This window comes from Aegilops tauschii, chromosome 4, assembly GCF_002575655.3.
Source record: "Aegilops tauschii subsp. strangulata cultivar AL8/78 chromosome 4, Aet v6.0, whole genome shotgun sequence".
NCBI classification, from domain to species: Eukaryota; Viridiplantae; Streptophyta; class Magnoliopsida; order Poales; family Poaceae; genus Aegilops; species Aegilops tauschii.
This window is the reverse complement of record NC_053038.3, coordinates 34,239,885-34,251,887: the sequence shown is the minus strand read 5'-3', so window position 1 is coordinate 34,251,887 and position 12,003 is coordinate 34,239,885. Positions and strand designations below refer to the sequence as shown.

Here is a 12,003-nt window from a genome sequence, read left to right as displayed (position 1 = left end):
AGAGCTGCCTTGTCTTTTGTAAGGCACAAGGGAGGACCAGGCTGTACCTCGAGGTATTTTGGGCGACTGCCGGAGGGACCCTCTTCCGTATCTCTACTGTCCTTTACTTACTGCTGATTGTAGGGCCTAACATTCTTTAAGTAGGGCCCAACATTTCTTAACAGTCAAGTGTTCGCCTACACTTGGTCTTTTTCTGCCACGGTCCACAGAAAAATAAGAAGGAAAAACACCAGAAATTAGCACAGCAATGCATACTGGGGTAGCAGTCTCATCTCAAGACTAATTCAGCACAGACTACTACCATAAGAGTCTTACATAGCTACTAGGTCGTCGGTTGCCTTGGATGAAGGCACGAGCTCGAGTTACATCACAACACAGCTCGCCAAAGGATCGATCAGCTCCTAATCTAGGGGGTGCAGTACAGTACACACTGCAACGCCTCGGTCGTCCATAATTACTTAGGGGGGGTAGGATGCCGTTGTCATGTCCACATCATGTTCACAAAAACATCGGCCTTAACACAGGCGACGAACAAAGCCGAAGCACCAGAATACCAAGGCGTCGGTCGCCGTTGACAGGCCGGTCACTGGAGCGGGCCCGGGGCTCAGCTGGTGAGCGCTGAGAGCATACCGCCCCCGGCAGCCACCACGACCTCCCAGCCAGGTCCTTTCAGGGGGAAGTGCGGGGCAGCATCTGCCGCTGCACGCGCGCCGGTGAGGTCGCTCCGGTCCATCACCTTCAGGAGGTCCTCGTCGCTGATGTCCGTCTGGATCATCCTGTCTTCTTCGGCCTGCTCGTCCCTCAGAAGCGCCAGCAGCTCTCCCTCCTGCATTTTCGACAGAAGACGAACATTAAGTATTTTTCTTCTGCTGTTCGATCACTGGATAAACAGAGTCCACAAGTAGGTGGAGGCTGGGCAGAAATATTTATATTACATCTAAGGCGTTAGGCTTGGCGGCGTCTTGCTGGAACTGTCCCTTCCCTATCACAACGTGCTCTAGCTTCAACTTTCCAAAAGCTTTCTTGATGATCCGTCCCTGCAACAACGAGAAGATGAGCGTCGATGCCAAAAAATGTAGCCAAGCAAGTGTCCGAAGGCCATCGTCCATACCTCAACAGAATTGGATGTGGCCAACCGATAAACATGAACTGGCTGTGTTTGACCAATACGGTGGCACCGATCCATGGCCTGCAAATCCATCTGAGGATTCTGCAGAACAATCCAAAAAAGTTAACCTTATAACAGCAATGAAAGCTATCTGAAGGCAAGCATTGTACCAAGGAGCACGGCTACAAAAAAGACTGCAGGAAAGAAGAAATATTCAAACAAGGCATTCTAATGGACTACACTTCATAAAACCATAAGAACAATTCATCTGGACTAGTAAAAACTACAAACTCTCCAGATAGATAGAAACTTACCCAGTCACTATCATACAGGATACAAGTATCAGCAGAAGTAAGGTTGATACCAAGCCCACCAGCACGTGTGCTGAGAATGAAGACATTCATACCACTGTTTAAGTCATTAAACGCTGCTATCTGCCAAAGAAAAAAAGAAACCAAGTATAGAGTGAGATAGCAACACCCATGGAGAGGCATCAATTATCCAACAGAAAAGGTTAAGCATGTACCAAAAAAAGCAATATACAGGAACGTGCTATGGTTTAAAACACAATTGGTTCCATAATAATAGCCAGTTTGCCTTAATTAAAGTTTACATATATCAGGGCACCGCATAGGCAAAATGACAGTAGCTGTAAACCAACTCGGGTGCTGAACTGCTGATCCTTTATAAATTATGTTTAAGCAAACAATATTTTGATGAACGGTGTGGAACATGGTAAAGAAGGGCTATCCAGTCTTATACCAACTAGCTGCCAAATTAGTCAGCTTTATTCCCTCCAGTGAGATACTTAGCACAGATTTTTCAAACTAGTTCTAGCTAACAAATTTCCTACTTGCAGTTTTCTACATAAATTCAGGAACCAACGGGGCTGGCAGTGCCTGGTAAGACACTCAGGTGGATGTGTTGAATTAACATGATCCTGGAATTACATATTTGTGCCCAGAACTGCTCAAATTAATTCAACAGATGTAGTCAAGCTAGATGCTAAATTACTCGTGCGCACAAACAGGAAATCAAGGTGCATGCTGTGCAGAATATTAATACTAATGAGCATTGCGCCTTCAAGATCTAGACTGGCATTTGCACAGATAGCACAAGTCAACTGAATAGGGATATCCATTCTATATGGACAAGGACCGTATTTATAAGAAAGTAAGTTGAAATAGAGATATGATTGGCAGGTTTCTATATTGTCAGCGGAGATTGTGACATCTACTGTATTCAATGAATCAACTTAACATTACCATCAATTAGTAATCTCAGCACGGTTAGTCTTGATTCTAAACATAGTTAGTAGTCAAGCTAGATGCTAAATCAATCATGACATCTCATGTTTAGTCTTGATTCTAACTTTCTAATCATGACATCTCAGAGCACACAAGCATACATACGATAAACTGGGCCTACCAACCTGGTTCCTCCTGTCTTCCAACTTAACATTACCATCAATTCGGCAAACCTTCAGGCCTTTCTCAGACAAATAATAGTCAAGGATGTCCAAAATCTTTGTCCATTGAGAAAATATTAGGACCTACAAATATATCAATTGAACTATATTTCAGATATGAAAAATAGACGTCACGAAACATGTGCCACAAACATATCTATTGAATTGCATATGAAGACTATGGAAGAAGATAACCCCCAACCTTGTGATTTCGTTTGATGAGAGCATTCAGTAACCTGTCCAACAGCTGAAATTTGCCACACTGTTCCAGAAGCTTATCAACAGGTGGATAGAGACCTGCAAAGAGAGGAAATATATGACAATGTACATAAAGGCATAAAACAATAAATAGAGCATGCAAATAGGACATGTCCAATGAGATGACGCACTGTTTGAGTCAAAAGCAGAATGGAAAAGATCAGGGTGGCCACAATTTTTTCTCAGCTGAATGAGTAGATTATTTAGCTTTGTCTTGATGCCGGGCCTCCGCAAAACTACAATATATCAGAAACGTATCAGATTAGAATACTATTTACTTCTGCACAGATTGAAGTATGTAAGTATGCAGTTAGACATGCATACCAATATCTGCGCTCTCATGCAAGTAGTCATCAAATGTCTGCTCAATCAAGTGATTCTGGATTTGCTTCTGATGTTCAGTCATGTTAGCATATATGATTATCTCTTTCTTTCGTGGAAGCATGTGTTCTACATCCTCCTTCATCCGCCTTAAAAGGAATGGGCGCAAAATGGCATGAAGCTTTGAGACAACAAGGACTCTTTTCTTTTCATCAGTTTCTTCCTCTAGTTCCTCATCAGCCTTCCCAGAAAAATCAAACCTGTAAAACAATTGCCATCAGTGGATGGCGATGGCAATATTAATACAATTATACATAAAGTACTCAGGAAGAAAAATCGCTATCTGTGTAACAAAAACATCACATGTTTGTCCATATTAATTTATCCATCGGTATACATCTGAGCAAACGGAACATATTAACAGACAACATAAAAATAGTACTCCCTCCGTCCCATAAAATAAAAGCGTTTTTTACACTACACTAGTATCAGTGTAGTGTGAACAATGCTCTTATATTATGGGATAGAGGGAGTACAAGATAAAACTTGACCAAAAATTAATACACAAATTAACAGACATGGCATTTCAGTGTCAGGTACGCAACAGAAATCAGGAAGCCGATAAATGTGTCTGCCATTGCAGATACTAATCAAATAAAGCTCCTTAGGATCTATATACCCAAATTTTATAATAAAAAACAACCGTATACAGAACTGGATAACCAGAAATGGCTGCTCTGGAGCATGAGGACTGGTAATCCCTCATTTTTTGGGAGTAATCTTTGAGGTTAGTAATTGTTCTGGCCCGCGATGCCACCACTGTGACCAGCCATATATAAATTCTTCTTAATAAATGGGCGGTGCCCCTGCCAGGTTACTACAATTTAGCTTATACTGGGAAACTGATATCTCGACTAATTAAATTCAACAGTTTCGTTTGCATTGGTTGAACCACTATATGTAAGGACCAAACATTGGTACTTCCAAGAATCCTGGCAAATGGGATATATGTGCAGTTAGATACTTATATTTATTGACTGCCAGGCTAGACAAATGTTACATTGGATAATCCAGGTAACTTGTATAATTACAACAATAAAACTACAAAAGGCAAACAAAAGGCCATGAGACAGCAATCAGTTAATGGGAAACAAAAGTAATTCAAGGATACAAAGACTAATGAACAAAAATGGCACATACAGAAATTGCAGAGTAAATGGTAGGCAATGGATCATACCATGACTCAAATTCCTCATGGGATGAGAATATATCAGGCAAAATGAAGTTCAATAGAGACCACAGCTCTGCTAGATTATTCTGAAGAGGTGTTCCAGTCAAAAGGAGCTTGTTATCCATTGGGATGCGCCTCAACTCCCTCAGTAATTTGCACTTCGTATTTTTCAAACGATGCCCCTGGAAAAAAGAATCCGGCCAACACATAAATACATGTGGAAGAGAGAACAATATACAAGGACAATAATTCAGCTCATGTGCTATTCCGTTACCTCATCTACAACAACATACTTCCACTTATAATTAGCAAGAAACTTTGCATCAAACATGGCCATCTCATATGAAGTGATTATTATCGGAAAATCAGGACCAACAGTTTTGGGCATGTGTTTTCTCCTTAGCTCTGTCCGAGCCACTTTATCTCCATGATAAATCAGACCATTTATAGATGGAGCAAACCTGAAATCAAGTGTTCCACATAAGATAGCAAACAGAACTAAGCACAGTGAATCACAACTCTGGATGCTTTACCTCGTTAGCTCGTTCAACCAGTTTGACAGGGTGGAAAGGGGAGCAATAACCATGTATGGGCCATGCAGACCATTCCCTTTAAGATGAGCAAGAAATGCAATTGTCTGGATTGTTTTACCAAGGCCCATTTGATCAGCCAGTATCCCATTAAGCCCATTTTGCCACAGTGATATTAGCCACTTAACACCCTTTATCTGGTAAGATTTCAACTTTCCCCCAGTCAACAATGGAACAAGATTGGCTTGCTCTCTTTCCCACTTTTCTTCTTCCGTGAGAGTGCCATCATCAGCAGAGCGATCTTCGCGAGATCTTGAAAGCATGGCTGCCACTGCGGTTTTAGCCTTCTTCTGAACAACGTTTCATTTTCAGTAGTCAGATTACTGAGGGAGCAGAGGGGGCAGATTACTGAGGGTAGTTAGAAGAATATATAGGAAAAGCAATCCATGTACATCGATTAGACCTTATGTATATGACAAGCAAGACATCTGCATAATCTAGAAGACAACCGAAGTATCTATGAAGCAGAGGATAGTAATATATGAAGTCTGAACTCACGTCATTGTACTGTGGCTTGTTCGCCGCTTTCCTCTTCCTGCCACGTCCTTTCTTTTGCTCTTCCACGGGTTCCTCTTCATCTTTAATTTCAACAGCAGTCGGCTTAACCTACAGGCCACACCATCACAGTTAGCAAAGAAGGGGAAATAACAAGCAAGAAACCTAAAATGGTCATCACAGAGTGGGAGACGCGTACATCTGTGATCTGCTCCATCTTCTCAAGTAGAAATTCAGAATAGAGCTGTGTCTGTGTCAGCAGCTCATCCAGTTTGCTGAACTTTGCCTTCGGGTCAAAGGCCTGCCTCGCGGCCTCCTCTCTCTTTCTGGCCTCCTCTTCCTCCTCTAACTTAATCCGGGCCTGATACATCTCCTCTTCCTCCTTCGTCATCACCTCTGTGATGAGAGACGTATCGCCGTTCTTGGCCACGAGGTCGATAGGCAGAGGAGAAGTCGCATCCAGAGGCTCAACCGATGTCTCGTCTTTGACGGAGTTCAGTAGCTGTTCTTCAGCCTTCAGCGCCTCCGCAATGGGGTGCGCCTCACCGCCGTTGGCCTTGAGCTCGCCCGCTTTCCCGTCCTTGGATCCGGCCATTTTCTATTTTCGCACAAAATAACCAGATTCAGGCTAAAGAATCGACAACCTCGACAAACAAGATGCACAAATCGCATCAAGAAAACGAAAGGAAACGGTTTTTTCAATAGGAAAAAAAGAGGGGAAATAGGAAATGGAATGCACCTAAACATCTGTATTAAATCGGAAGGTTTTAATAGCGAATCACCTCTTCCTCCAGGACGGAGATGGGAGAATCTGCGTCGGCGTCGGCGGCGGCGGTGGTGTTGGCGGCGGCGGCTGCCTCCCTCTTCGCCCCATTCGCCACGGCGACCACCATCTCGGCCGCGGCGGCGACAGGCGCGGACGTCGCCGACTCTCGGTGGGGCCGAGGCGTCATGCAGCAGCCCCTGCTGCGGCGGAGTTGGCGGCGAGCGGCGGTGGTGGAGACGAGGGGGAGTGGCGGCGGCGACGGAGGAAGAGGGCTTCCGCAGGGTTCTGTGTGTGTTTTTACTAAGGGGGAGAAGGGTTGGGGTCCTCGCTCGCCGAGATAAATGCACTCCGCCCTCTGCCAGGACCTGCCACTGACGTTAGGGTCCACCACATTCCTGACCCCACAAGTCGGTGAGGAATACTCAAGCACGTCGCGGTGATTCGGGAAGTTGGCCCGGGGAATGGGGGCACGGGCTCCTGAACCCTGCAGAGTGGGGTGGTACGGCCGATCTGTTATACATACACCCGGTCCAGTGGACTCTGCTCGCTGAGCGGTGGGCCCCGTTGTAGGTCTCGCGTTGGTCCACGGGGGAACTGGTCTGCACAGTTGGGATGGCGAGGGTTTCAGGCGGGAAACTGAAAGGGGGCAGAGAAACTTCAAGCCCCTGGTGGGGAGAGAGATTCACGGAACTGCCACCAGCGGCAAGCCCCCCTCGGTTTGCCCGTCTCTGCCACGAGGGGCATCCCAGTAAATTCGCGCGTTGCGGGCGGCCGTTCGAAGTTTCAAAATACGGGGAGGTGGCTGGGGTTTCTCCCTCTCGCTTGACCGGCAAGATCGTGGTCAGCGGGCAACTGACATCTGGGCCCGTGAGGGTGCTGGCCCCACCTGCCGGACGGTAAATCTCGGTGGGTTCGGGAAAGTGGCCCGGGAAACGGGAGGCGTGGCGTGGGGAGGGGGCCCTGCTGCTGCCTCGATCCCTGCGGTTTGCAGAGCGAGGGGACGGCACGAACCTACCCGTCTTTGTTTGCATAGACCCGGTCCGCTGGACCCTCTCTCGCTGCGTGGTGGGACTGGATGTGGAGGTTGGGGTTGGTCAATGGTGGGACGGGTGCATGCGTGGATGGGAGGCGCGGGTGGTGCGGGCCTTGTGCCGCTGCTGCGGTAGCACGGCATTGGCTGGGCGTTCAAATTGTTTGATGAAATTTTGTTTGTTTCGGTGGCCGCGCCGGAGTTATTTTTTTGACCGTTGGGGGGAGCTCGTCGGGGGCGCACCACCGAGGAAAGGGCTCAGAAAAGCCAGGATCTATGGCAGGTCGGCTCGTGGTCGCCACCGTGTGGTCTTGCGGTAAAAAACAGTCCGATGTACTGTGAGTGCCATGCTGCTGTCACGTGCGCGTCTTTTGTTTGTTTTGAAACATCAAAACTTGGATCGTGGTAACGCACGAGTTGCTTTGGTTTTTTTACCACGGTCGGTCATATCTTACCGCAAAGACCCACAAAATTTTCAGTTAAAAAAAACGGCATTTTCTTTTGGCGTGCCACTGTATGGCCGTAGCTGAAACGATATGGACTCCATGAGCGACCTAGATTTGGGATTTCCCTTCCCATTGCTAGAGCATCTTCAGCGTGGACCTGTAAATTTGTTTTCGTATCTGCCCGCGGACAGGAGGATCAGTCACGGACGTGGAAGATCGCCATTCAACGCTATCATGTATATATGTCCGTCAGTAAATTCAAATTCAAATGTATTTTGATCCACACAGCACGTCGGACCACACCAGCGCCGGATCGTATACCCGATCACAACCAAAAGAGTCGAGTATGCTTAGTTTTTACATGCCCGAATCCAAAAGAACATTAGTTTGGCAGTTCGTGCATTTCGGCCCTGTCGGACCGGCAATCCCAGCCGTTTGCTCCTCGGTCAAGGTGGTGTTGTCGCCGCCGTGTAGGCAGCCTCCGCGTCCTCGGTGTCCGCCGCCGCCAACTGATCTTTCTGCAGCATCTGGTAGCGGACGGATTGCACGATGATTATTGCGTCGGCACCCAAAGAGTCCACATTTATGGTCAACATCTTGGTCTCCCTGCATTGGCGGTGATCTTCACCTTCTTTTCCTCGAGCGCGGTCTTCCTTTCTTCGATCATGGTCCTCCTCTCTTCAAGTTTGAGCTACTGATCCGTCGTCTCCATCAACACTTTGAACCTCTCCACCTTCTTCCCCTCCTTGATGTCCGAGCGCTTCACGCGTGCCTCTCCTTTGCCAAGATGTCCTCGAACCACTCCGTCAGCCCTGCCACCACACCTTCTCGCTTCGCCCTCTCCTCCTCCCACTTCTTCCCCCGTAAATTTCTTCTAACCTTCTTCGGCGGTTCTTGGGTTGGGTCAGTAGGGTCACCAGTTTCTTCCTTGTTAGCTTGGGCGGCGGTCTTGACTATGAAAAGGTTCCACTTCGGTTGCCTATTCAACTTCAACCAATAATGCATGACGGTGAAGGGCTTCTTCTCCAACTTCTTATACACCACACAAGCACGGGTAGGCTACAAAGTGAAACATTGTCGATGATGCATGTCCATCTTGTGAGCAATAAAACAATACATGTCCGGCTAGTGATCAATGACACGTCTCCAACGTATCTATAAATTTTTGTTGTTTCATGCTATTATATTATCTGTTTTGGATATTTTATATGCATTGATATGCTATTTTATATTATTTTTGGGACTAACCTATTAATCTAGAGCCCTGTGTCAGTTTCTATTTTTTCCTTGTTTTTGAGTTTTACAGAAAGAAATATCAAACGGAATAAAACATTCGCAATGATTTTTCTTGGACCAGAAGACACCCGTAGGACTTGGAGAGGGGGTCAGAAGAGTCCCGAGGGGCCCCCAAGCCCTCAGGGCGCGCCCCTGGCTTGTGGACACTTCGGGAGTCCCTCAACCCTAATCTTGGCACTATAAATTCTCAAATATTCCCAAACCATCAGAGGCATCCACCAAAATACATTTCCGTCGCCGCAAGCCTCTGTTCCCGTGAGATCCCATCTCGGGGCCTTTTCTGGCACCTGGCCGGAGAGGGATTCGATCACGGAGGGCATCTACATCAACCTTACTGCCCTTCCGATGAAGCATGAGTAGTTTACCACGGACCTAAGGGTCCATAGTTAGTAGCTAGATGGTTCCTTCTCTCTCTATGATCTGCAATTCAATGTTCTCCTCGATGTTCTTGGAGTTCTATCCGATGTAATATTCTTTTGCGGTGTGTTTTTCGAGATCCGATGAATTGTGGATTTATGATCAGAATATCTATGAATATTATTTGAGTCCTTTCTGAACTGTTTTATGCATGATTAAATCTCTTTGTATTTCTCTTCGAATTGTCAGTTTGGTTTGGCCAACTAGATTGGTTTTTCTTGCAATGGGAGAGGTGCTTAGTTTTTGGTTCAATCTTGCGGTGTCCTCACTGAGTGACATAGTAGGGGTAGCGAGGCACGTATTGTATTGTTGCCATCAAGGATAAAAAAATGGGGTTTTCATCATATTGCTTGAGTTTATCCCTCTACATCATGCCATCTTACTTAAGGCGTTACTCTGTTCTTATGAACTTAATACTCTAGATGCAGGCAGGAGTCGGTCGATGTGTGGAGTAATAGTAGTAGATGCAGAATCGTTTCGGTCTACTTGACACGGACGTGATGCCTATGTTCATGGTCATTGCCTTAGATATCGTCATAACTTTGCGCTTTTCTATCAATTGCTCGACAGTAATTTGTTTACCCATCGTATTCTTTCTTTCAAGAGAGAAGCCTCTAGTGAAACCTATGGCCCCCGGATCTATTTTCCATCATATATTGTCAGATCTATAAACCAAAAAACCCCAAAATACCTTGCTGCAATTTATTTATATTTACTTTAGTTTGCACTTTTATTTATCTTTTATACCTCTCTCTTTTAGATCTCACTCTTGTTCGTGACCGTGAAGGGATTGACAACCCCTTTTTCGTGTTGTGTGCAAGTGTTTGTTAGTTTGTGCAGGTGCATAGATTGGAGACTTGCTTGTGCCTCCTACTGGATTGATACCTTGATTCTTAACTGAGGGAAATACTTATCTCTGCTTTGTTGCATCACCCTTTCCTCTTCAAGGGAAAAATCAACACAAGCTCAAGAAGTAGCAATCAACAAAACTAAGCATATCCAGTGGTCAACTTACTTGCTCGGTGATTTGTGCACCTCTAGGACACCATGCGATGAGATGCTTCAAGTGCCTGCAATACTTGGAGACGACCTCTTGGATGGCGTACAATCGATGGTTGAGGGACTTCCATTCACGGTTGCGGATGATCACATCGGAGTAGGGCACGAAATGCTTGTGTTCATGCAAACATATGTGAATGTTCCTCCCAAAGGTTGTGCCCTTTTGCTCCATGCCATGGATCGGATCAATGTTAGTGGCCAACCATGCATCGCACAACAGCTCGTCTTCCTGCATGTTGAAGCTTCCTCCTCTACCCTTCTTATTCGGATCGCCGGTTGTATCATCCAGATCATCGTCCTCGCTCTCCTCCTGCTCCTCCTCCTCCTCCCCCTCCAACTGCTGCTCTCCGGCAGCCCAATGTTGTCGTTGTTGTGTGCCATCACCGGTCTGGGTGTAGGATTGTTGCGTGGCTGTTTGGGTGTAGGGTGATACGTCTCCAACGTATCTATAATTTTTGGTTGTTCCATGCTATTATATTATGTGTTTTGGATGTTTTATATGCATTAATATGCTATTTTATATTATTTTTGGGACTAATTTATTAACCTAGAGCCCAGTGTTTTTTCCTTGTTTTTGAGTTTTACAGAAAAGGAATGTCAAACGGAGTCCAAACAAGCTGAAAATTTACAATGATTTTCTATGGACCAGAAGAAGCCCACGGAACATCAGAGTTGGACCAGAAGCTTCACAAGGAAGCGGCAAGGGTGGAGGGCCCCCCTAGGGCGCGCCCCTGCCTTGCCGCTGCCTCGTGGACCCCCCTGACTTGTTCCCAACGCCCAAAATTCCTATAAATACCAAAACCCCCAGAAAGAAACCTAGATCGGGAGTTCCGCTCGCAAGCCTCTGTAGCCAAAAAAACAATCGGGAGCCCATTCCGGCACCCTTCCGGAGGGGGAAACCATCACCGGTGGCTATATTCATCATCTCGGCGGTCTCCATGATGAGGAGGAAGTAGTTCACTCTCGGGGCTGAGGGTATGTACCAATAGCTATGTGTTTGATCTCTCTCTCATGTTCTTGATTTGGCAAGATCTTGATATACCGCGAGCTTTGTTACTATAGTTGAATCATATGGTGTTTCTCCCCCTCTACCTTCTTGTGATGAATTGAGTTTTACCTTTGAGGTTTCACTATTATCGGATTGAATACTTTTATGGATTTCAGAACACTTGATGTATGTCTTGCGTGGGATACCCGTGGTGACAATGGGGTGTTCTATTGATTCAGTTGATGTATGTTTTCGCACTCAACTTGAGGATTCCCGAGGTGACATTGGGGTAATCTATGCATGGGGGGTTGATGCACGTTTTCGTCCTTGTTTCTCCGGTAGAAATCTTGGGGCACTCTTTGAGGTTCTTTATGTTGGATTGAATATTATGAATCTGAAGTTGTTTGATGCATATCGTATAATTGACCCATGGATACTTGTGGTGACATTGGAGTATCTAGGTGACATTAGGGTTGATTGATGTGTGTCATATGGTGTTATTTTACTACGAACTCTAGGGTTGTCTCTGA

General features: G+C 45.8%; 1 protein-coding gene across 1 annotated transcript; it reads right to left on the bottom strand.

Moving 5' to 3' along the window:
* Nucleotides 1–236: 236 nt before the first annotated feature.
* On the bottom strand, nt 237–6,538 carry LOC109735401 (ATP-dependent DNA helicase DDM1). The gene is made up of 14 exons (XM_020294611.2): nt 6,254–6,538; nt 5,671–6,069; nt 5,475–5,582; nt 4,920–5,266; nt 4,661–4,847; nt 4,393–4,568; nt 3,159–3,415; nt 2,966–3,070; nt 2,779–2,873; nt 2,541–2,660; nt 1,423–1,542; nt 1,112–1,210; nt 936–1,037; nt 237–826 (listed from the first exon to the last, which is right to left on the bottom strand). Exons 1-14 carry the CDS (start codon nt 6,422–6,424, stop codon nt 605–607), a joined length of 2,508 nt encoding a protein of 835 aa, XP_020150200.1. The 5' UTR covers nt 6,425–6,538; the 3' UTR covers nt 237–604.
* Nucleotides 6,539–12,003: the final 5,465 nt, after the last annotated feature.